We start from the raw sequence: 25035 nt of genomic DNA on the forward strand, positions 1-25035 counted from the left end.
TTGGTATTTTTTCCTGCTATTGCCAAATTTAAAGTAATAACTACATAAAAGATAAAAGAATCATATTGCAAAAACAGAATGGAATAAAATGGGATTAGAATAGAACAGGAGTAGAATTAGTTCAGTTGGAAGGGACCTTCAAAGTTCATCTATTCCAACAGCCTGAACATTTCAGGGCTAATCAAAAGTTAAAGCATATTACTGAAGGCATTATGCAAATGCATCTTGAGGAAAACAGACATGGGTGCATCAACCACCTCACTAGAAATATTCACATATGACTTTGAAGTGAAAGGATTTTGAAGTTATGGTTTTTTTCCTCCTAACTTCTAACCTTTAAGAGTGAAGTTGTGTCACCTTTCAAACCTTTTCCTTGTAGCCACAAGGGCTGAAAATAGATATGTATATTCTTTGTAAGAGAAAGTTGGTGAATCTCACACTTGGCTCTGCAGGGTGAAACTTTAAAAAAAAAAAAAATGGAATGCTCAGTAATGCTTAAGCTGTGCAAGATCCTTTTGCAACACTAATCATGCAGCTGCCTCTCAATCTTAATGTGGGAATGGTTTTAACTTAGTCCCTAATATGCTAGACTGGTATCTGCACTATGAGAAAGACTATCTAATTCATTAAACTGCAGGTAAGCTTCCAGGGTGGAAAAGACAGTACAGTTTTTATACTTGCTCCATATTGCTGCAAACCGCAGTGTAATCTATCTTCTTCTCCATCTATCATCTCTTCTTCCCTCCCCTCCCACTCTCACTGTAGTGACATGAAATTTCTTTCTTCTGCTTCAGCATGTGAAAGCTACTTTGGTTTCATTTTATTTATTTGCTGTCATCTTGCAGCTTGACCGTATGTATGTTTGCCATCAGACTGCATCTCCCTGCTGTGTGATGACATTGGCAAGTGACTGCATTACCAAAAGATTCATTGCTATAGCAGATGTAGTTGTGAATGAACAATTAAATCTTTTAAATTGAAATTTAAAGTCAGTCAAGAGTCAGTCAGTGGATAGAGCACCTAAATGCAAAAACCAAGGATATGAAGTCATGCAGTGATATAAAAAGCCTGGTATAATTCAAAGGCAAAAGAATGCATTTTTTGATTCTCAGTTTTGATTTTTTTATTATTAATTTTGATTAATAGAGTTCTTTCACATTCATTCAACAATTGTCTTCTAGTTGATAACATTTGAGCAAAATATTGATTAGCTGTATATCTCAAGCATGTTCATCATGATATATTAATTGCGAGAACCTCACTGTATTCTTGTTCTAAAAAAACATTTGAAGTGTGGACAAAGTCATCTTTCTTGAGAGCTCTGGAAATACTCAGAATGACTCAAAAACTGAGAGAAATACGGTAGACATGAAAAGAAGAAAAAAAAAAACACGAATGCACAGCAAATTTTAGTAGGCTTTGTGACATGACTGAATGTTCTGTGCTGACTCTTCCAGGCAGCCAGTAAGTATTCTTTTCCATATGCACACGATGAGAAAAATGGAGCAGAGGTTAACACCCCCAGTTCACTAGGGACTCATGTAGCCTCTTCACACTGTCAGAATGCAAAGGAATATATACAGTTATTGTGAAATACGGAATTATGTGAACACTGAGAAGCCAAGATTTTCCTTCATGGGCTACCATCTAGAGGAAAAGACATTGGAGGATAGGGTTTATGACTTGATGCTCACATCTGTTCCAGTTCACTGCTGCTACAAATCAGACTGCTTTGCCCTCATACCGCTTTTCTAATCTTGACCAATAATTTATAATTGGTATCAGCTGATGATTTGGCTCTCTTTTTCCACAGCAAAATAAGTGAATCAGGAACTTTATCATCCTACTCTTTACTGTCCAGGAGATGACAAACCTTTGAAAGATAAAGATCTCTATTAGTTTTTAATGCTGTCTCTGAAACATCCACCTATTTCACCTGTTCTCTTTATTTCTGTATGTTTTTAGTGATGGAACAAAGTGTCTTCAAGCCCAACTTCAATCCTGTGTCACTTCTGACATCAGTCCCAGGCTTTATGACATGATTACTACAATGGGAAGCAGACTCAGAGTCTGACAATATAAGGTGAAATTACTTAATTGACCCACTTTCTCTAAAAACTGATCTCAATGCCTTAAAGTCAAGAGTGAACAAATTATACACTATGCAGCAGAATAACAAAGCCTGTGGACTCCTGTGGATTTATCTTTCTGGAAGAAATGGAGCTAAACATTCCTAAAGGAATCCATATGAGCTGAGATACAGCTTTGTTAGTTGCAAGCTGTATCATTATGATTTTTTTACTTGACATATCAGCTTTCCTCAGGTCTGCATTCTAGGTCAAGGGTCAGAAAGAAAACATATGCTGCCACATCCCTTGTGAACTCCTCGTTATTGACCAGAACTTCTATTCCAGCTATTCCTTCATTCCAGTTTCCTCTCTAGGACTTGCTCTGATAATGTTGTTATTTTACAGAAGTGCCCAGTATTGTCCCAACAGGAGCAGTTAAGGATGCTTTTTGCACCATTCACGCTCTTCTCATTGGGAACACTTCAGGATCTAAGTGGGTTTTTTATAGCATGCCCTTCAATTTTGTGTATGTCTGCAAAACGCCGATTGCACACTGTTAAATACAGAATGTTAATATTCTAACCTTGTGAGGCGTTTTAAGGAAAAAAAAAAAAAAAAAAAAAGAAACTCTTAATAATGGTCATAGATGCACCTTGTATAAAGACAGCCAGCCAGAAAGAGCAAAATAAGGAATTGTAAGATACAGGAATGTAAATAAAACAGGTAATTTTACTTTCTGATAGAAACTGCAACATGCATGCAGTCAGCAACCCGGTGAGGTTAAAGGGGAATTAAAGTTGAGCAGGAATATTTTTAATAACATGATGAAAAAATCTATTTGTACTCCATTGAAACCAAAAGCTATGGTCCTACTGAAAAGTGGATATTTATTACTTTATAAAAATTCTGAGAATGTGCTATGATGGTCTGGATACTTTGCCCAAAGAGTAACCTGATTCATGTAATGCAGTACCACAAACTAAAACAAGATGCAACAAGTGAAGAGTATCATGGAACAGAGGGTAGGAAGTAATGACAGAGCAGTCTCTCTAAGTGAGATCTCATAGTTAGATTAGTGTTAGATTTTATAGCTTGGATATGTTTTCCTTGTTAACTGCAATGAAGAAGAAATTTTCTCTGCATCTGGACAGTCGTATTATTTCTGCTGCAGGATTCTAGTGCCTCTGTAGTATACTTCGTGGTGTCATATTGATCTGATGGTCTAGGCTGGATCAGCAATTCCTTACGATTCTCTCAGAAGTCACCTCCATTCAATAGAAAACTTTTTGCCCAACTGTTTTTGTTAGGTTATTAAGTTGTTCGTTTCATGACACCTCATCTGCTTTTTTTTTTTTTTTTTTCCCAGCTAAATTAATTTCAGCTAACTTCTCATGCCTTTTAATGTAGGGATTCAAAGGAAACAAACATCTGATAGATAGTATTTTATGGTCTGTGTTGTTCAAGCTCTTGAACTGTTAGTCTGTTGTCAGTGTTTTTCTTGGCACAGTCTGGCCTCCTGCAGTACAGTGGTAGCTGAGAGCAATGCAGTGGTAAAGTCACCAGTAGTCAGATGTGAGCCAGTCTTTGTTTTCCTCTGGAGAGCAATCAGCATTGCAGTTAGTATCCAAAATCTTTCTAGGACGCATGCTTAACCTTTTATCTTTGTTTTATTATTTGTTTCTGTTGTTGTTTTTGTTGCATTTTGTTCATGAATAAATCATTTAGGGGTGATGGATTTGAATGATCTTTTAAGATCCCTTCCAACCCAAGCCATGCTATGATGCTACTAGACCTTCAAATGTGAGTTGGCTTGTGAAACTCAAGTTTTAAGCTCCAGGAGGGGAGGTTTAGATTGGATGGGAGGGTGAAGTTCTTCACAGAGAGAGTGTTGAGCTGCTGAACAAGCTGCCTAGGGAGATTGTCGATGCTCCATCCCTGAATGTGTTCAAAATCAGGTTGGATGGGGCCCTGGGCAACCTGGTCTAGTACCAGATCCAGAGGTTGGCTGTACCAAGGGGGTTGGTCCCTTCCAACCCAAGCCATTTTATGATTCTGTGAAGGCTGTGACCAGTGGAGTGCTATCGAACCATGCCCAGCGGCTAAACAGGCCACTGCAGGGTGCTGATGGGGGCACTCCATTTTCAGGTAAAATTAGGAGTGCTTCACTTCATCTCCTCTTTGCTCCATTTGGGTCTGAGTAGACCCAAGGGATGGGATCATCCTCGACAATGCTTGGCCAAGGCAGGAGTCTTCCACACAACAAAACAGTACCAGAGTCGGTTCCTGTGCCTGAGAAGGGTCTTCAGCTGCCATCCATTCCAGCCATTGACCAGGTAGCCCCAAATAATGCAGGGAATCTGTCTTCTCCCTTTCCATATAAACAAAGATCGTTTGTCACCTGGGAACCATTTCATGTGCTCCATGTTAAGAAAAGTAAGAAGTTACAACTCCGGCATTAGGATATTTAGTTTGACATTCATTTCTAGAATTTCACAAAAGTGCACCAAATTTAAATCAGGATGCTACTTCTGGCCAGTTTCAATGGAAACCAACTGGATGTTGGCCTCTAAACCAGTGGAATTATTTGACAGCGACAGAGGTAAAGATAATCTTGTTCCCTTCTGTCCAGTCTTTGTGGATATTCCCATCCCTGCCTCTTGGCAGGGATGACACTTGGATATTTTTGAATTAGGAATAGGCAAGTGGGTGCAGATGGGTCCTCCATGCTTTCAATGATGAAATGTTTTGGGCACTCCAGCTTGAACTGCAGCATTTCCTAGTGGCTGTGTGCCTTTATTCTGTATTCAGGATTATCTGGCTCTGTAAAATGACTGTAATTTACAATGTCACTTGCTATAATTGAGGGAAATATCTAAAGCTGACTGAAAAAAATTAGATGTGTCTTTTATTTTCTGTGAGTGCATTATATGCTGGCTCTAGAATGAGATAAAAAGTAGTATGAAATGATGGTCTGTGCTCCAACCAGTGAAAGCTGCAAAAAGAAAGAGCAAAATATGTGTTGAAATAACCACAGAATGTCAGCCTCCTTCAGTCTTTTCAGCACTTTTTTTCAGTCAGGAGTATTGTGGAACATATCTGTATGCCTTTCCATGAACAGTTAGCTGTCATTCAGCAAGTATTTATGAGCGTTATGGACCGACTGATTTAATTGTGAGTGTTTTGCAGTGATCAGTGATTCCTGAATTAGTGCTTTGGACAAATCCATATACAGTATGTGTGTAACTGAGAAGTGAGAGAGGAATGTACATTCTTGTGATAGAAAGTCTCTTTGAAGAATCCAGAGTAAAATACCCCTGCAGCTGAAGCATCCTCTGCTCTCTTCTGCTCATTTTGGCTCTGTCCCTGTTCAGGATCATGTTCCCATTTTGACCTGAAATAATTTGTGCTGTGGATTGACTTGTCATTCCCACAGCCATGAGGGGCTGGCACATGCTGCACGATGGGTGTGGATGGGAATGTGCTCACTTCCTCCTTGGCTGTGCAGCTTCAGTTCTGCTGCAAATTTGGAGCTGCGGGACACAGGCAAAGCAAGCTTTATGTTGTACTGTCACGAGTCTGGCAGTAGCACAAGTGAGTGCTTTGCGTGATAGCTGCTAAATCCCTGCTAAATTTTATGCCTTGTGTGTGCTGCCTGTGGCAGCCTGGAATTTGCCCTTTCCTAGAGGATCAGTGATGATGAACAAGAGACAGTGAGTGCTTTAAAATAGAAAACTTGGCATAAGCTAGCTTTTTATATATTGCACATATCCATGCACATGTCCACATATTAATCTTTTAATGTTGAATGGTTTGTGCAAGCAGTGACATACCAAAATCTTGCCACTTGCATTTAGTTCCAAATAGCTGCACTCCCTCTGCATGCACAGCAGTATTTGGGAAGCAAATGTTTGGTTAATATGTGGTTAAGCACTTTTGCAATACAGAAAGTGTTCTTCCTTGCAAGCTGTCTGACCTGAGAAAGTGAAGTGTACTTTTGGTTTTTGAATTCATGCAAATGTCATTTGTAAGCAGTGATTAAGATTTTACAAATACTTCAAGAGCCCTTTGAACTTGTCTGTTGGGTAGGTCACTGCATGCTAAATATTTTTATAATTGCCTCCCTGTGCATTTTTGCTTCCCTCTTCCTCTCAGTTTTTCACTTTGCGTGACCAAAATTCTCTGAAAATGCAATTTCAGGTATTTTGGATAAAACATGGCATTTGACAGTTATATTAAGGAAGCACAGGATTAAGAGTGGTCATGCACAGCCCTGTGGACATTAATATTAATATGACAGTAAAACCCTGTTTTGCTTTTGTTATGTTCCTTGTTCCTAATGTTAGTGGGTGAGCATGAGGTAAGGAAAGGACTGAAGGCAGACCTACCAGCACTCAGCAAACTGTGTAGTTTGCCCTGAGGATCATATCTTGGTTGCCTTTGGAACCAACTTCAGGTCTGACTTGCCATTTGAACTGGCAAGGACAAGTCACACCAGCGTGAATACAGACTGTTGAGTGCCCTGTGTCCAGGGAGGTGTTGGCTGTGTCTGTGATGAGGTCCACAGTCCTTGGACCCCAACAGGTTATGTTTGAATCCCTGAGCAGTGGAATTATGGAGGCAGACATTTTATCCACAGTTCAAAGTCAGAGGGGACAAGGGGCCTCTTTCAGTTGTTCCTAGCTGCAACCTTTCTTGAGATCCACTTCCAACAGCGAGCACATATATAAGGCAGTCTGATTTCTTGTTTTTGGCATCCTCAGTTTCCACAATTTTTTAGGTCACAGAGAGGATACTGCTGATAAACAGCTGCATTTGCTCCTTCATGGTACAGCTCGTACGTAACACTGCCAGTCTATATTTTTCAGGGACTGTGCTTGTGATTCTTGGGTTTGATTTACCTCCAATCCAGTTTACGGTTGCAGATGAAACCAATGGAAATTGTGCTGCACACATCTATGGTGGTGAATTAATTACTCCTTAACATGAGATCGATTTTGAAATGTCAGATATCTCATAAGAACCAAGCAAGATGAATGGAAAGTTTTAGACACTGTGCATCTCTTTCTTAATTTATCACCTATAAATTTTTAATACATTACCTAACAAGTTTTATGAACTCAGTTCATTAGAAAGCAGTCAGCTACTATCAAAAACCCCTGGGGGGACTGAAGGAATCATGGAATCACAGGGCGTGGAAGGGGCCTCCAGGTGTCATCAAGTCCATGCCTTCCCTTCTGCTAAAGCACGTTCCATACAGTAGGTTATACAGCATGCAGTGAATGGCTTTGGAGGAACTTCTAAAACTATGATAAAAAATATTTTTGAATACTTTTGAACAAGTCTTCAGTATAAGATCAGGCTTTTTACAAGGCTTTGTTAGGATTGTCAGCATTATCATTTAACATAAGCTTAACATTACATTATGTTGCAGATAGATACTGAGCTAATCTGAATTCTCTTTAACACAGATTTTTCCCAACATCTTTGTTCTTAAGAGAATATTAAATATTTAGAGTTCAAAGATTATTGGTGTTCATTCTCTGTGTGAAGTTATTTGGTTTTTTTCTCTTTGATGTTATGCATATTGCTTTCTACATGTTTTACTGTGTACTTTATTCTGTTGAAGTCATTGCATTTTTAATTCTAATAGCTCTGGTGTTGTGCTGCTTTTATTCTGCACATCTGAAATAGCAAGGAAGGTACCATTCCTAAGAAGTGAAATTGAACCAGATAATGCAGCATCAATGCTTCATTGTTAACCAAAGCTTTGTGTATTATATAGAAAAATGAGTAATTCTAATTTGTGTGAAACTGTTATTATGGAAAGCAGAAAAATACATAACTATTTTCAGAAAACTCAGATGCTATTCCAGGAGCATCAAGGACAACTATATTGTTTAAATAATGCTCACTTCAGTCCTCCAATGCATTTGCATTCTCTCTGACTGTGTATGAAATAAGAGAGCAGTTTTATGCTGCATGTTCACAGCTAACTATATTCTCTGTTGACATGGTAGAACAGTTTCACACAGTTGTAGAGGAGCTCTTGCAATCCTAGTCTTAGTCATTCTTCCTTGTCTTAAAAACTGCGTTTCAGCCAGAGGTATCTATTGCAACTCTCCTTGTAGGTAAATTCTGTAGTCTAAGTGACTAAACAATGCTGTACTATGTTTATGCCCAGTTCATTTTACTCTGATTCTTGAAGTGATTAAAATGAACGGTTTCTCTAGGAGATCTCTGGAATTGGTTTACTGTGTTCCTGGTTTAATTCCATCGTGAGAGAGCCTCCTTGGGAGGGAGGAACACAATGTGTAGACTGTTATCAAATGCTAAGCCCTGACCATGTGTGAATGCATAAATAAAGTGGGAAATGTTTGTGGAATTATTGCAGTATTTACCTTTTTCTTTTTTTGTCCTGCCAGAGATAACAAATGGGAATAACTGATTTTTGGTTTAGCTGATGCTATGAAAAGCTGGGTAGCAAATTGTTTGGGGTCAAATGAAGCAGTTTATTTCTCTGCTTTATAGAAGAATATGCATTTTTCCATTTTCAAGTGAACTTTTGTTTCCTCTTTAATTATCACACTGAGGTCAATTTGTTTTCCTTTTCATGGGGAGCTGGGGACAGCATGCATTTGTGAATGGTTCTGGTGAATAAGCTATTCATTTGCAGGGTTTCTCCCTGTTCTGTGGTTAGTATCACTGCTCAGACTCTCTATTGCCAGCCTGAGCTGCACATTACATCTTTCACAACAACACAACTTAATGATTTATTTTGAAAAATCAGAGGCGCTTGGTTTGGGTTAGTGGAAAGAAATGTGAGCCGTGACAGAGGTGGTGCTCCTGTAGGGTCTCCTTATTCTGGGGATGCTGAAGGAGGAGGATGACCCAGCCTGGCTCCGCAGGAGTACAATGTGAGCAGGGAGAACCTGGTACAACTCAGCAATGCTGGTTATGAAGGCTCTTAACTTGTTTGTGAGGGAGTGGTTGAAGACAACTAACTTGTGCCTTAAGTTCAGATGTGGTGCAAAACTAATTTTTATTGGGACCCCATACCTGTGTACAGAAAAAGCCTCTATGTAGGAGTATTGCATATATATGATCCTTTTTCAATATGATACTAGCAAATGTATACTTTTCTAAAACTAACACTGCTTTCAATTTTTTGAACTTATTCTAAAAAAAATACCCATGTGATACTTTTCAGAATCAAGAATTCAGATTTTGTTGGCACGTGTTTAGGAAAACAGCCTTAATAGGCGGCTTGTAGCGTAGCAATTGGGATAAGTGCAGCTAATTCATTGTTATGGTTGTGAATCCCGGGTACATTGTTGTTGGGAGTTTGTTTTATTAAAAGTGTACTTTTTATTACTTCCTGCCAAAGGAGATTCTGTGCCTTCACGAGGTGATCTTCAGTGGCAAAACTGCAGCACTGCAGAATGAACTGACACGCCAAGACTGTATTTTCTGTAACATTAAACAGATTGGCTGTCCTGTCACGCACCAAACAACTCTGTGGCACATTTTCCTTGAAACAGAAGCACAGGAAAACATACAAGCAGTCCATCGAGGACTTGGCCACCTCATTCTTTTACAAGCTTTTCAGTTACTTAATTTTTTCCCTGCTTCAGTACTACTCGATGCTGTTAATGAAAGATTTTGAGGCTGCTTAGCTACTAGAATGTGTGACTATAACAGTAAAGAGCATCCAAGGAAGGAGTTTCTTGTTTGTAGAGTTGAAGTTACTTTCCCTTCATTTGCATGGAAATGCTGGGTAGTGATGGCAAAAATGGAAAGGTAGGGTCTTGGATTTAGATTAGCAGGACAGCAAGATTCCTGATAGTGGTCATGTCCTAATCACATCAGAGGCTTTTTAGGTATTCCAGATCTGCTAGCATGATGACAAATTAAAGAAGTTGCAGATAACTCCTTCACACGTAGCTCTTTTTTTTTAGGCTTCAAAGCTGTTAACAGTAAAGAAAGGACAGAAGGGCTATCTTTTTTTTTTTTTTGAACCTGTGTAATAAACTATCAAGGGTTTATACTTTGGTAGCAGGCGATGAAGAGCTAGTCTAACCCACTCACCTAAACCCAAGGAGCTAAACAGATGCCTCATGTTCTCAGAAATGATTATAGAAACAAAGGCCGAAAAAATCTGTTAAGATCAGAACTGCGTTAATACCGTGATTGGCAGGTACACTTTGAATTCATTAAAGTTATATCATCTCATTAATAAAATTTAGAAGACTATATCCTCTCATTAATAAAAGTTAAAAGTTCAGTAAGTACTTGTAGCAGCTTAACAAACTGTTCATTGTGCCACTAAATCTGAATCCAAGTTCTCCATTTTAACAGTGAACCAAATTCAACAACTGTGTCCAAAACCTTAAAGTCATATTTTCCAGCATAAACAATTAAATCTACATAGCAGAGTAGTGATACTCCCTTTGTAGATAAAATTCAACCAGATGAGAAGAAAGGTTTTCAAGGTAGGGAGCTAGCTCTTTCTCTTTAATTAATATTTAAATATTAGTACTTAAGTGCTTGTACTTAAATACTGAGACAGATATTCAGAAGGTTTGATTGAATAAAATATATTAATGTATTAAAATGCTAATAAAATGAGGCACGTTAAAACATTGCACACCTTTCCAACCATGTTACCCCTCAAGGGTGACTGGAACTCCAGCTTGGTGGGGCTGGATGCTCTTGTCTTTGCCAGTGATGTTTACAAAGAGATTGCCGTTTACATACATAGTTATCCTAGGAACTCGCCTGAAAAGTTTCTTGTATGTGTTGCTCACCACAAAATCAATTCAGACTTGTGTTAATCAAAATATGAAGTATCAGCAAAATATGATGATGTGAGCTCCCAGCGAATAATCACTTATTCTGTACTTCTGGAGAGCAAAAATAGCTCTGTCTAGAGTTCTTGGTCCTCCTCATATTCCCGGAATTCTGAATCTTTCTTACAATTGGGTTTTGGGGGTTTTTCTTTGCCTTGAGCTATCTTTCTGTTCCAATTGAAAACGTCCTTACGAGTAACAAATGCTTTTTTGTTCTTTTTTTTTATTTTTTTTTCATCCCATACAGTGTGAAAGGAGCAGATGCCGGCAACGTGATCAGACTATTTGTACCAGACATCGGGATGTTCATTGCGAGCCTGACAATATGGCTTCTCTGCCGCAACATGGTTCAGAAGGCAATAAGCGAGGATGCAGTGCAGTGCAACGCGCAGTTTGAAAATGAGGAAATGGTATCAAATACTCATTTCTGTCTGTACTGCTTATAGCTGATACTGAGCTTTGGCATTCTTGTTGGGTTTTGTATCCTGAATTAGTCTGATGAGCATGGAATATGCTAAGTGTACTTACTTACAGGAAACTAAACACTTGATTTTGAAGTGGAAAAGCTACTGTGGTTATTGTCTCGAGAAAACAGAGCAGAATATGAAAACTGGTAGTTTTGCTACTGAATTTTCAAATTGTTTTGAATTAACAGGTAGGTTGACCACCATGTGTTTCTTCACCAGGGTTTCTAGTTAAGTCTGAAAAGGATTTTTGCTACGTACATTGCTCAGCCTTTTAGTTAGTACCCATGTTTCCAAACTTGGTTTAAAGAACAGCAAAATCTAAGTAATGATCAGAAATGACTCTTAGCAGAAGTGAGGAGAGACTGCGCATTATGTTCAGGAAGGGAATTATCTAAAACAGTGGTTATGCAAACATTCGAGTAAGCTTGATGATAGTTCTTGGGAATGACACAGCTGGAATTGTTGATGTGTTTGCTGTGTATTTTACTGGTGGGAAGAATGGCACAGATCATGAACACAGAAAATTCCACATATAAAGGGAAACAATTTTATAATATAAAAAGCCGTAATGGGAATTTAGCCCAGGGTGCAGAGAAATTCCCAGTACCAATCTTGACATGTTTTTTATCAGACTGTCTAGTGTGCCTTGTGTCTCATTTTCAGCGTTGTTTTACGTATGGGTGAAATGTTTTTTTCTTTACCCCCAAAACTCCAGTTTTAAGGAAGAAAGTTGCAAGTTGTTCACTGCAAATAGAAACTGCACTTCGAAAATGGGTAAAGGAGGAGATCAGCTGTCCATTTTGGTGTTACTGTAGAGGGGGAAAAATCTCTGTGTGATTCTCTGTTGTCTGGTTCGTGGTATTGCCAGAAGCTAGTTGAGTTTCTAGACCAAGAAAGATCAGTACCAGGACTGTGCTTCACATCCAGTTGCTTGTAATTTCTTAGGTTTTCTCCAGGCAGCTGAGGGTTGCCCTTTTATTAGACATTGGAGGGTATATCTGCCTCAGTGTCATCTGAATACACACGGATCTGCCATGTCTCTGGGAAGCCAGTTTTACCTGCTTTAAATCTGCTTTATCTCTGGAGCTGGGCAGAATGGATTTAGCAGCTAGAATCTAAGGCTGTATCTGTAAGGGGAGAAACCAGAAGTATTAAGAAAAGTGGCTAATCGTTAGATTTTGTGTTCAATCTGTCTTTACTAAAAGAGTTATATTTTACCAAAGTGGGCTCTGATAAACTTCTCTGAAGCCCTTGGTCTCCTGGATAGAAAATGTGTTTGCATATGCATGAAATAGGAGTAATGTAATAGCAGAAGCTCGGAAGAAAGACAAAAGAACATGCTGAGGTTCCTCTGAATCTATATGATAGTGTTTAAATATTAACTTTTTGGTTAGTTCAGAGCCTAGAGTCTGGGCAGGAGAAGGGAGCTCAGTCTCATGGAAACAAGGGATGCTGTCTGCCAAGCAGGGCTCAATAGATCTGCCTGGAATGCAAGAAAAAAAAAAAAAAAACTGAGCTAACCAGCAGTGATCACATAGAACAGAGGGCAGCTTTAAATTGGACGTGTCGTGGACTCGTGGCTACTTCAAGGCATTCCACTGATACAATTAAAGGTGCCAGAATAATCCACAAAGGAAGAGTGGGGGTGAGAAGAAAGAGAAAACTTTGACTGCAAAGGGACACTGATACCGGGCAAATGGAAATCTGCATAAATATATTTCACTTCTTCACATCAAAACCCAGGAAATATTATTTATGTTCTGTGGGCTGTATGTATTATAGATTTTTTAGTGAACACTGCAGCTGTGTTTAGATATAGTGGTACCAAAAACTTCACCACAACTGATGTGTTCTTTTTTTCTGAAGTGTAATACTTACTGTCATGTGAGGTGATCCCCAGTGTTTTGAGGAATTCTGATCTTCACAGCTGAAATTCTGGATTTACATCAGAATAACCTGCTTGTTTTCAAAGATGGAGTAAAATGGAGAGTGGAAAATTAAATACACATTAAACACATATTTTCCAAACTTCAACTTTCTCTTTGTAGGTGTCTGCATATAACATCCTGGAATCATTTCTGCTAGTTAGGAGGCTGCAGAAGCAGCTGAATCTGCTAGGAATTGGCAGGACTGTAAGGAACCTAATGCATATGCAGAGCATGCGGCCGAGTGTCTGAATTTGGAAAAATATTGGCATGATCTAAAATGAGTCCAAACCGTGTGGGTTTTACAAGATGATTTTCAATTCCTCTTTGATAAAGCCCACTGAAAAAGTGAAAACTAAGTGAAGAGTTGACTTCAGCATTATCTAATTGATGCTTGTTTTGCCATGGCTCTGTACTGATACTGTAACTCCACTGAATTAGAAACTACAGAATGAGTTAAAGAAATAAGTGCCCTACAAACAAACGCTTCAGGAGAACTGTTGAGCTTGGTACTGTGCCTCTAAGGGAAATAGTCCTCGGTTTATTAGAACAGCTCCACAGCCAATTAGAGAGTTGAAGAGCTTGTGCTGAGAGTTCCTGCCACCAGTTGTCAGAGATCTATGGTATGCAATTTTGTTAAAAATGCATATGCTGATTTAAACTGATTCAACAGATCCATAAATGACATTTAAGAAGGCAAAGTGCAAAGTGTTGCATTTGGGTCAAGACAACTCCAGATACAAGTACAGACTGGGAGAAAAACTGCTTGAGTGCAGCCATGCAGAGAAGGTCATAGGGCTCTTGATGGGCATGACCTAGCAGTGTGCTCTTGCAGCTTGGAAGGCCAGCTATATCCTAGCTGCATCAAAGGAGGGGTGGCCAGCAGGGAGAGGGAGAGGATTGTCCCCATCTACTCTGCCCTTGTGAGGGCCCACCTGGAGTATAGTGTCCAGGCCTGGGGCCCCCAGTACAGGAGAGATGCAGAACTGTTGGAGTGAGTCCAGAAGAGAGCCACGAAGATGATCAGAGGGCTGGAGCACCTGTCCTATGAAGAATAGCTGAGGGAATTGAGCTAGTTCAGCTTGGAGAAGAGAAAGCTTTGGGGAGACCTCATTGTGACCTGCCAGTATTTGAAGGGTGCTTACTGACTTTTTACACAGTCTGATAGTGACAGGACAAAGAAGTGACTTCAACAGATAGATTTAGATTAGATGTTAGGAAGGAAATTTTTACCCAGAGAGTGGTGAGGTGCTGGAACAGGTTGCCAGGTGAGGTTGTGGATGCCCTCTCTCTGGAGGCATTCAAGGCCAGGTTGAATGGGATCTTGGGCAGCCTTATCTGGTGTATGGCAGCTCTGCTTGTAACAGGGGGCTTGAAACTAGATGATCTTTTAGGTTCCTTTTACTAAGCCATCCTATGATAAGAGAGGTAGCTTTTTGGATTGATAGAAGCCTATGCACAGGTAGCCCTAAACATTAAGAAATGGGCACTTTGACTTCCAGGAAAAACAGAGAATGTATCTTACAGATTTACCTTTTTGCATGAAATTGTTTGAGGAATTGTCAGACGTCTGTGCTTTTGGGGAGCATGGAATACTTTGGAAATAGGCTAAATTAAAAAAAAGGAAGAGTAGCATATCTACTCCTTCTGAATTCTAAATACAAGAAAGCCTGTTCAATGATTATTTTAGTAGTTCTGAAAGTGACCTTTTCAAAGCTCTGAATGAATCCATCATATTTTGATTTTTATCTGGGCATGCTGAAAAAATGCCTGGAGTTGAGTAGCAATTTGTGTACATAGCTGTGGCAGTAGCATCCAGAAATGGTCTGTAGAGCACAGCAGATCAAATCGCTCATGGATCAGCTGCAACTCAAAATGAGAAAAAGTATCAGAATCTGAATTAAGGACAGCAAGGATTCATTGAAAAATGGATGTCCTTCTTCATTACACTGCGTCCGACTTTAAGGGAAGCAGATCTTCATCAGAAAAGTGTATTCTACAGAACAGAACTGGGGCTAGGAGGTTGGAAGGCAGTAAGAGACTCTCAATTATTTGTGAGTAACGCTATCCCAGGAATAAGCAAAGAGTGTGGTTTTAATTAACAGTGAGTCATGAAGTAGGAAGGTCTGCCAGATACCAGGCTGCAGTCCAACTCATTACCACCCCTAAATGGTTGCACACTTGGAGCAAACGTGTCTGCAGGCCTTTTTTATTAGGGCTCAGAAAATTTAAAGCAGGTGAATTCAGCTGGAGAAAGGCCCAGATTGCAAATGCCGAAAAGCACAATGCCAGTCACAAGGTGTAAAAGGTGGAAGAAAATGAGAGAGAATAGTTAACTCCCAGCTGCAGCTGAAAGTATGACATTTTTGATTTGATGCAGATGGTGGTTTAAATGCCAGAATGCAGATGCAGTATATACAGTCTGATAGGTTTTAGAAAGGAAGTAGCTTTTTCTTGTGACTGTTGCCTGATATTGTAATTGACAGGGTAAAAATATCCTTGTGAGATTGTGTAAATTCATCTTTACAAGAGGTGTTGATGTTAAGTGAAATAAACAGTTGCAGTCTTCAGTGCAGCTTCCTCCAAGGCACTTGCTGCCTTGTTTGTTTGAGCTTGTTTCTCATTGACGCTCTTCAGAAAAATGAAGCTGCTTACTTCATCTGTCTCTTAGCTTCTTTGTCTCTTAGCAAACTGGAATGGTAATAAAGTTCAGTTTCTTAACTTTGCCTTTCTAATCATCGGGCTGATAGGCTGGGGCTGTCTGTCGTACATTTGCATCAGACAGGTAGTCCATTTAGAGCTCTCTTTTGATTCGAGTCTCCGATTGCAAATGCAACATACACAGGACAGTTCAGACAAGCTCTGAGTTATACACATCCCATGCTTTGTCTAAGGTCCATTTAGACCAGTACCCTTATCCTGGAAGTAGCTGGTACCTTGTGTATTACCACAATAAGCAAGTTAGCAATAACTTTTTCCCCATCTCCAATCTTGCTATTTATCTTGATCTCTCCTAGTGAGAGACTGGCTTTAATCCTAAAACATATGGTTTCATATCCCTTCCAAAAATGTTGTTGTTAATTATAGCTACTCTGTATAGTCTTGTTAAACATATAATTATCCAGTCCCTTTTAATACCTCATTAATTTCTTGGCTTCGGTAGCGTCATGAAGCAAGGACTTCCACAACTTCATAACTGCTCTCTGACTTGATTTTAAATTTAACACCTTTTAATTTTATGGAAGGTCTCTTGTATTACATGTTGTAAAACAGCATGAGATGTTATAAGGAAAATCAAGTTATTTATTATCTTACATATTCATCATTCAGAAGGTAAGCAATCCCTGTTCTTTTTTTTTTTTATTCATTTCTTTGGTCATTTTCATTATTTTCCCTTGAAACAGCTAATGTTCTTCTGAGCTACCGGGGATATCAATGTCTCAGCATTTCAGATAAATGATCTAAATGATGGTATGATTACAATCCTTGTAAAATTCAGAGGATTTGGATAGGGTGAATCTACTAGTGCATCATCTACTTGGACAACCTGCGTAATGAGCAGAACTAATTCAGACTAAGGCCCACTCTGGGAAAGATGAGTTTTGTCATTCCTTGTAGTTGCTCACACCTGCAAGTCTCCTTTGAACTATTTACAGTGGTGCTCATGATCCTGACTAGATGACTTTCCTGTTTTCTGGGGATGAGCCTAGTTTTCCTGAGTTTATTGCTTTGTGTTTATGTTTATCTTCATCTAATGTTATTCTAACAGTATCAAACATTCACCTGGCTTGACCATCTGGCTCTGGCTTCTGTAGACATATTCCCACCTGCAATTTAGGCTTCTTCACTATCTGCTTTTCTTCAGAGATGGTAAATAAGCATATCAAGATGCTACAGGTGATAAAGAGGGAAACAGAGAGAGGTAATGAATATCTTGGTTTCTTTTTAGCTTCATGAAGACATCTCTTTTCGTATTCTCATCTTTCAGCTCACTCTTTTTTCTTTCTTTTTTTTTTTTTCTTCCCCTTTAGCATGTTTATTTAAGATAACATTTGCTCACTTTTTCTAATAGATTACAAATACTTGGATTTTGACCTCTGAACAACTGGTCCAAACCCAGTTGGTCCTTGTGTGCTTTTGATGTGGTGAGAGTAAGATGTAACACCTTATTTATGTGGTTTAAGGAGAGTATCCTTATCTCTTTGCCTGCAGTGTTTGTAGTAGTGAAGTTTGCCAGACCTTACTCTGCCTCCCTCAGTAACAATTCTAATGCATCTTGTCTTAACTGGGGTCAGAAGTTTACAAGTTACATTAGCTTCTTTGTTTGATGCACATGTATTTGGATAAGTCTTAACACAAATACGCAATTACACTACAACAGTGCCTCAGCGAGATAATGTTACATAGTGCAATACATTATGTATTACCAAATGCTGTTAGCCTGTTTAGCATGAAACTTCAGCATGCACCTGCCCTGGTTTGGTTAGAAACAAGGCAGATGTGTAATGAAATTCTTCTTGTGACAGCTCTTCACTGGTCTTATTGGTTTTCTCTTCTAACAATCTTCAGTTCCAAGGTTGGAGATGCAGTATGGTAAACCAGGAGAGCAAAATATTAGAATATTAATTCCTTTATCAGTCTAAGATATGAATAACTCAATCCAAGGAAGGATGTGAATTTGCTTTCTTACTATTTCAGGCAGCTGTATTCCCTCTGGAAGACAGGAAGCCGCATCTTAAAACAGGGCCATTTTTCCTCGTCTTGTTGCTCCTGACAAGACCCTGTTCTGGAGTTTCATGGGGTTTTTTATGTTTTTTTTTTTGTTTGTTTGTTTTCCTGGTGGTTAGAAATCCTCTAATTTAGGTTCCACATGTATTCCTGACTGCATTATATTATTTTGTTTTTGTGCACTTTTGATTCAGTATCATTTCTTCTTCAGCATTTATTTTCTTGATATTTTGAAAGCATTTGATTCTTATTTTGCAAGATGAAAGAAGTCAAGCAATTTTTTATCTTTCCACAGATTAGATATTCTGTTCTCCCATTCATCCCAGTAGTCTGTGGCTCTGTAGGGCAGTACTGGAGAAGTACCCAGGCTACTTCCGTATAAGCTGAGGCAATACTGCAGTAATCATGGCACTCCAGTAGGGCTATTTATCATACTTCTCAGCATGATGGATAATGGTACAATGTGTGTACTTCTTCATCCAGGAATTACTCCATATGGGTGCTATGCAGCTTCGCATATCTGCACTAGCTTATTTAGAGTTCGTACTGAATTGTGCCTTGTAGTCATAACCCAAGCCTTCCTATTTCCTTTTCACTAAAAACCATGTTTAATCATTTCAGGCCAAACCACCAAACTCTGCCTGTGACTTCCTCTCTTTTTTGCATTTGGCTTATATGTCTGACAGCTTTTTGAAGTTGAAATGTGAAACTCTATTTCCATATTCACTAAGTGAGTCTTGTGCTGAAATCACTTGATGTTTGCTCAGGTGCAGTAGGTACATTGGAAGTGAAACTATCTTTGGCCTTCTCAGTACAATATCTATTGTATACAGGATTTAATGATTTTGACTTCCTGCTATCCTGCTTCAGAACTGGGCTTTATTTTTTTTCGCTGTTTTCTTTTTTCATTTTCTCTGAATCTCTAAATGCCTTTGTCCCTGAATGCTTCCAGTGTATACCCTGATCATTTTTTTGTGTAACAAATGACTCTTTTCTACAGCATATTTTACTCTGGAATTGCACACAGTTCATTTCTATCAAAACCTGCAGATGTATTGAAAGTTATTTTTGATGGCACAACTCTTCCAATTTTATGTAGTAGTATTTAGGCATTTAACCCAAGCTTTAGAATTTTTTAGACCAGTCAGAGATAAAATTCTTCATTAAGATTATAGGATTTAAAGTTGATTTAGGACTCCTCTTCTTGGTGTAATCAGTTTTGGAAGGCTGTTCAAATTCCAAAAGGCCTCTTTATTCTTAACCTTATACTTAGCAAAGTTACTTACTTATTCCAATTGTTACACATTTGATTAGCTCTGCTTATTTAGCAGGCTTTTCCTCTGAAGTTAGTGCAGAACTGACTGTGAGTGTAGACTGCTGAGTCCAGAGAGTGGGTTTATTCTGCAGCCTGGGCTTGTAATCTGCAGCCCTACCTCCTCTCTGCTTGTGTAGAGAAAGGTTCTGTAGACTCATCTGAGTTCTCTTTTGAGCACATCTCTCTCATACAAGCTGATCTTAAAGAAGATGCTCTTGCTAGATAGATCTGTTTCCATACAGCTCAAGTTGAATGACAGGAATTGTCATTATGACAGTTTCTGTATCTGTTCTGGGGTTAAAAAAGCAGACAGACACTGCTTCTCATATGCTGGACATTTCATAAGAACTGTGGAGTTCTCCACTTTCTTGAGAAATTGGAAATGCAATAAATGAATACCTTAGTGTGGTTTAGTATTGACTGAAGGTTAAACCTGCAATCATTTATATCCCATTAAGGGTTTGCAGTTCCTTTGATGGTAAAACAAATAGCACTTAAATTTCTCCTCCAGCTTTTGTACTCACAGATGGATCTGTCTAGAGAATATTGTGTTACTCTGGTTAATTTTTCTACATGCATTTTCAAGGTATATTTAGAGATACTGCTTCTAATAGTAGGTTTGTGATGAATTCCTCCTACTCCTGTAACTATCTAATTTCTAAAAATAAGGAGCTTTTAGATAAAAAAGAAAAAAGAAAGAAAAAAGAAAAAAGGGCTTTTTAAGTATGCTTGAAAGTAGGAATTCAGCCATGTTCTGATATGGTCCATCTCAACTGAGCACACCAGCTTTCTTCAGTTAAAGGTTACAAAATAGTTACAGGGTAAGGCTGCTATGGAGGGGGCCCAGGAATGGTTCAGGCTCCAGGCAGTAGCTCCTTGTCAGGACAAACTCTGAAGCCTTAATGACAAGTAAGGGACAACATGAGCGTGCATAAGGCATTCTGCTCCTCCAGAGGTTGTTCAGACTTTCTTTCACAGAGGCGCTGTGCAGAGTGCAACCAGGGGACAGTCAGTAAAGTTGCCTGAGAGCAAGGCAGTGCCAGGAGTGCTGGGATGCTTGCTTTTTTTTTTTTTTTGCCATCTCAGGTGTTACTGCTCGATGTGGTTTAACCTGGCAGCAGCTCAGCACTACATAGCCATTCGCTCTCACCTCCCAGTGGGACGGGGGCAAATTGGGTTAAAGGTAAAAATGTGAGAGCATGTAGGTTGAGATAAAGACAGTTTAATAAGAAAGGGAAAAACCTAGAATTAAAAAAAAAAAAAAAAAGATGATGACATGATGCACAGTGCAGTTTGCATTTCTGCCACCAGTAATCCACCTGGAAAACTGTGTCATCTCACCACTGACTTAGATAATAAGGCTTATCATATCATCTCTCAATAACTTTTTAAAAATTCCTACATGATCTACAGATAAATTGAGCTGACATAGCAGGATCCATTTAACCTTTATTAAAAGTTCTAGAAGCAACACATTATAAAAAGTTGGCAAAATTCACTTGACTACGTGTTTTCCTCAGTTTTATTTTTTCATGTACTCACTCCTCTGTTAGTTTCCTGGTACTGGCTGGGAGGAAATGTCAAAATGCTGCAAAAGAAGCTATTTGTACAGCATTTGTCAGCCAACAGGAAGGAGGAAGCACCTGAATTCTTATGAGAATTTACACCTGTGAGCTTAGCAGCACATACTTTAGAGGGGTTGATGATGCAGTCCATTCACAGGCATAGGATTTGCACCCACTGGGAGATACTGATGTATCATTAGTTGTAACAGGGCTGGTTAGTTAAATTTTATTGCTCTTGTTGTTTGGATTTTTGATTCGTTGTGTTCATTTCCTTTGTGGAATTGAAAAGTCAATAGACAAGCAAATCTGCATTCACAGGCACAATAGCAGTAAGCATAGGTGCAAAGCAAGGAAAATTCTGAAGCAAGAATGGGCTTTTGGTTGGAGTTAGAGCTTCCTGTTAGTAAATATATCTCTGAGACTAAAGGATATCTCTATGCAGCAGTGTTTATACTGTACCAGATGAAACATGTAAAAGTTAGATGTTAATAAACCAACCCCCAAAGTAGCTAATGGACATTCTGGCCCTGGCCTCAATAGTAGCTGCCATAGCTGCCACGGAGGCAATACTGTTTCCTTGCCTGTACTCTCCCTCAATTTTGCAGTTAAAAAAAAATGTTTTACAATAAATACTCCTGGGACTTCCACACGATTGCTGAAAAACCTAAGCTGCATTTAGTCTGTTTATAAAAAGTCTTGGGGCCCTGCTCCACAGAGCAAAGGTCATGGAAACACATGTTTATGACTTCACAAATGCTCTATACTCCTTGAATGGAGAAGTTTATTTGATTTAATCAGCATCCACAGGGATCCTGTAATTGCATAATAAGTAATTTATTATGGAAGTAAAAGTATTTTTCTAACTGTAGCCTACGTAGCATGGGTTTGTAGCTTTGGACTAATCCACACAGTAAAAAGAGCTTTGCAAAACTGTCTGACTGGAGGAATGGTGTTCTGTGATGAGTGTGTACTTGCATAGCTATTTAATCATCAGAAAGTGTTAAAACAACATGCACGTTATCACCACACTGAATGTAAGAACTGTTCACTGTTTGCGTGCCTTTGGCAATTTGAAGTGTTCAGCGTGAAAATTGGAAAGCCATCCCAGCTTACCCAATTGGTTCGAGGTAGATACGAGAGTGGGATAACTCAAAGTTTGTCTTCTTGATATACACTGGAATGTGGCCTTTCAGCTTCTTCAGGAAAGGAACATGGCCTTTCAGCTACTTCACTTCACCTTGGATACCAAAGTACAAACAGATATGTTTGTATACAAAATGTCAAACCTATAGTTGCTTAGCTCTCAGAGTCTTTTCATTGAAATAATCATTGACTGGGACATTAGTGACACCACTGGGAGACAGAATAAGGCAGAGAACTAAGGTATTCATAAAAGCTTGCAGATAGGAAACTGAGAGATGTAGAGAGATGTTTTGGGCCCACTAATACTTGTGGCATCCAGTGCCAGGACAAGAGGCTATGGGCACAAACTGGAGCACAGGATGTTCCCTCTGAACAGCAGGAGCACTTCTGTGCTGTGCAGGTGACGGAGCACTGGCACAGGCTGCCCAGAGGCTGTGGGGTCTCCTCCTTGGAGGTCTCCAGAAGCCGCCTGGCCGTGGGTCTGGGCACCCTGCTCTGGGTGGCCCTGCTGCAGCGGGGCTGGGACTGGGGGACCCAGAGGGCCCTGCCTGCCTCAGCCATGCTGGGATTCTGTGACTCTACTCTTTCCAGGGAATATGCTGGTGTAAAGCTCTGAATACAGGGTGTCTTTGTCATCAACATCATTGATAATTCAGATGGCGATGAAAAACTGATAAAACAACTTTTCTGGAAAAGCTTCAATGGCTGCAGATTATGGTTGTTGTTGATGATCAGATTTTCCCATGTGATAGCTTCTCTTTAACAGAGGAGAGTGATTGAAGAGCCTCAAATCAAAACAGGGAGAGATATGTAGTTTTAGAAGGAAAATTTGAGAAATCAGTTTTTTTCCCGTGGATCAGAACACTGTAGTTTTCTATAGGACACCTGATGATCTCAGGAACACCTAAAGTAGGTTGTTCTGCATTTCCTGTGGAGTTTTTATGTTGCTGTAAATTTTTTTAGATCTGGAAGTACATATTTTGCCAACTAAATAGAAGTGGAAAGATAAGGTAACTTCTTGGGTCTTTAAGAAATTGAAAACAGTAGCTGAGGAAGCAACGTTCTCCTTCACAAAGGTCTGCAGGCCTGTGTATATTAGGAGTGCCATTTCATATTTTCTAAACTCTCTTTGGTTTGAGGTGTAAATATTGTTGAAGGTCTCACTGTTCACTGGTCATATTAAACTGAAGGAACAGAATGCCAGAGCCAGTTCAGGTAGAGTAAGACTGAGCTCAGAGGACTAGATGAGGAGCAGGTTCATCTGGTAAATATAGCCCAAAGAGAAGTGATCGTTACTTTTGCCCTTTGTATGGTTTTCTCACTAAAACAGTTTTGCTAGAAATAAGAGCATAATGTATCATTTAAACTACCGTCAGCACTGTTTCTGAATACTTAGCTCATGTTGCACTAGGAGTTCAAATATTAGCTGAAACAATGAACAGATATAAAACTTATTTGTGCTGAATGGCCCAAAATGTGACAATTGCCTGTTAACACTGCCATCTCCTCTCCATTGTTCTGCATCAGGATCTAATAATTTGCATGTGGAGAGCTCTGGGACAATAACAAAGGGATTAGGATGTTACCTTACTCCATTTATAATGGATATCGTTAGTGAAATAGCTGGATGTGTCCAAGAGAAAGGTACATTTCCTCTGTCAGCCCTATTGTATTTAATACATATTTCATCATCTGTAAAACAGATACTCTTGAGAATGAGCGAGCTTTTTCTGGGCAATCACAACATTGTTAATGCTCCAAAGCAGGAGGAGAAAGTTGGCACCGAGCTTAGAGGTGAAACAAGGGAGCCCATGAGAATTTTTTTTTCCTTTGAGAATCTATATAACAAAATGGTACTGGAGAATTTGGATGAGTTAAGCAGGCCATTCCTGCTGCAATCTTATCTGTCAGTGTGGAATTTTTTGCTGCCAGAAGTCACTAACAAATACAAAATTGACATTCTAATGAAAAATATCAATATTCTCTCTTTCTCACTTTTACACAGAGATACTGCTTGGCCAGAACATTAGCTAATGTAAATCCAGATTAGTGCCAAAGAAACTATGCTGTGTTACAGAGTGAGAATCTGGCTCTAAACTACTACATTCTAATATGTATATGTATGCCCCTTCGTGCCTGTGAATGACTAACTTTTCCATAAATGCTTTCTCTGGGTGGGCCTCCTGCTTATCCTGGTGATTCTCATAGTAGGTTGATGATGTATTCTGCATCACTCAAGAGCTCTGTGTGTCTTCTGGTCTCTGAGATACGATGGAGGCTTGATGGTGAAGGCCACTGCCAAACACTAACAAACTGTTGAAGTATGAAGGACCTTCTCCCATTTCTTCCTTTCCTTTTTGCATTGTGCAGTTCTAAGTCCTGGTCTCATTACTAAATTTTTGCAATTACTTAAGCTTTTGCTACTTTTCTCTCATTGACATTTTCTCCTGTTCTTTCATAGACTGCCACCTCCTCATTTCTGATTATTTCCCTGAGTCTCTGCTGGGTATAGTTTTTCTCTCTCAACCTGCCCTTCCTCATGAACTATCTGTCCATTTATCTCAGCCCTTTTTGCTCTGCCTCAGATCACTGAGGAAAGGTGGAGTTAGCTGAAGATCTTCAGTCAGGAAGATATTTTTGGTTTTGTATGGAGTTTATATTCAAAGCTGTTAAGCCAAAGAGGAATTTGAGATTATGTATCATAAGATGGAAAGGATGCTCTGCCAGCCAAATAAAATTTTGTATAGAATTTGTGGCTTACTGTATGTATGCTAGAAGAACTGAAATCTTTCTCAGCATCAACTCCTAATGTCCTTTCCTCTTGAGAGCCATCAATGCACAACTCTAGCTTTAGTACTACTTTCATAACTCTCTTGTTCCTTGGAGAACTTCCTAGTTGAAGATTATAAGAAGGCTTCATTGTTAAATATATCTGTGTTTTCAAAATTTCAAAATCTCTTTCTCACTCTCTTTTGCA

General features: G+C 39.2%; 1 protein-coding gene across 2 annotated transcripts in view; it reads left to right on the forward strand.

Annotated features, from left to right (window-relative positions):
- PIEZO2 (piezo type mechanosensitive ion channel component 2) overlaps nt 1-25035 on the forward strand; it is a 289098-nt gene that overhangs the window by 147460 nt on the left and 116603 nt on the right. For both annotated transcript variants that reach the window (XM_090137357.1, XM_090137356.1), the window contains exon 5: nt 11163-11325. In XM_090137357.1, coding sequence (XP_089993483.1) covers nt 11163-11325 — 163 coding nt within the window. The remainder of the gene's footprint in view (nt 1-11162; nt 11326-25035) is intronic.

This window comes from Phasianus colchicus, chromosome 3 (assembly GCF_987193195.1).
Source record: "Phasianus colchicus chromosome 3, bPhaCol1.hap1.1, whole genome shotgun sequence".
Classification (NCBI taxonomy): domain Eukaryota; kingdom Metazoa; phylum Chordata; class Aves; order Galliformes; family Phasianidae; genus Phasianus; species Phasianus colchicus.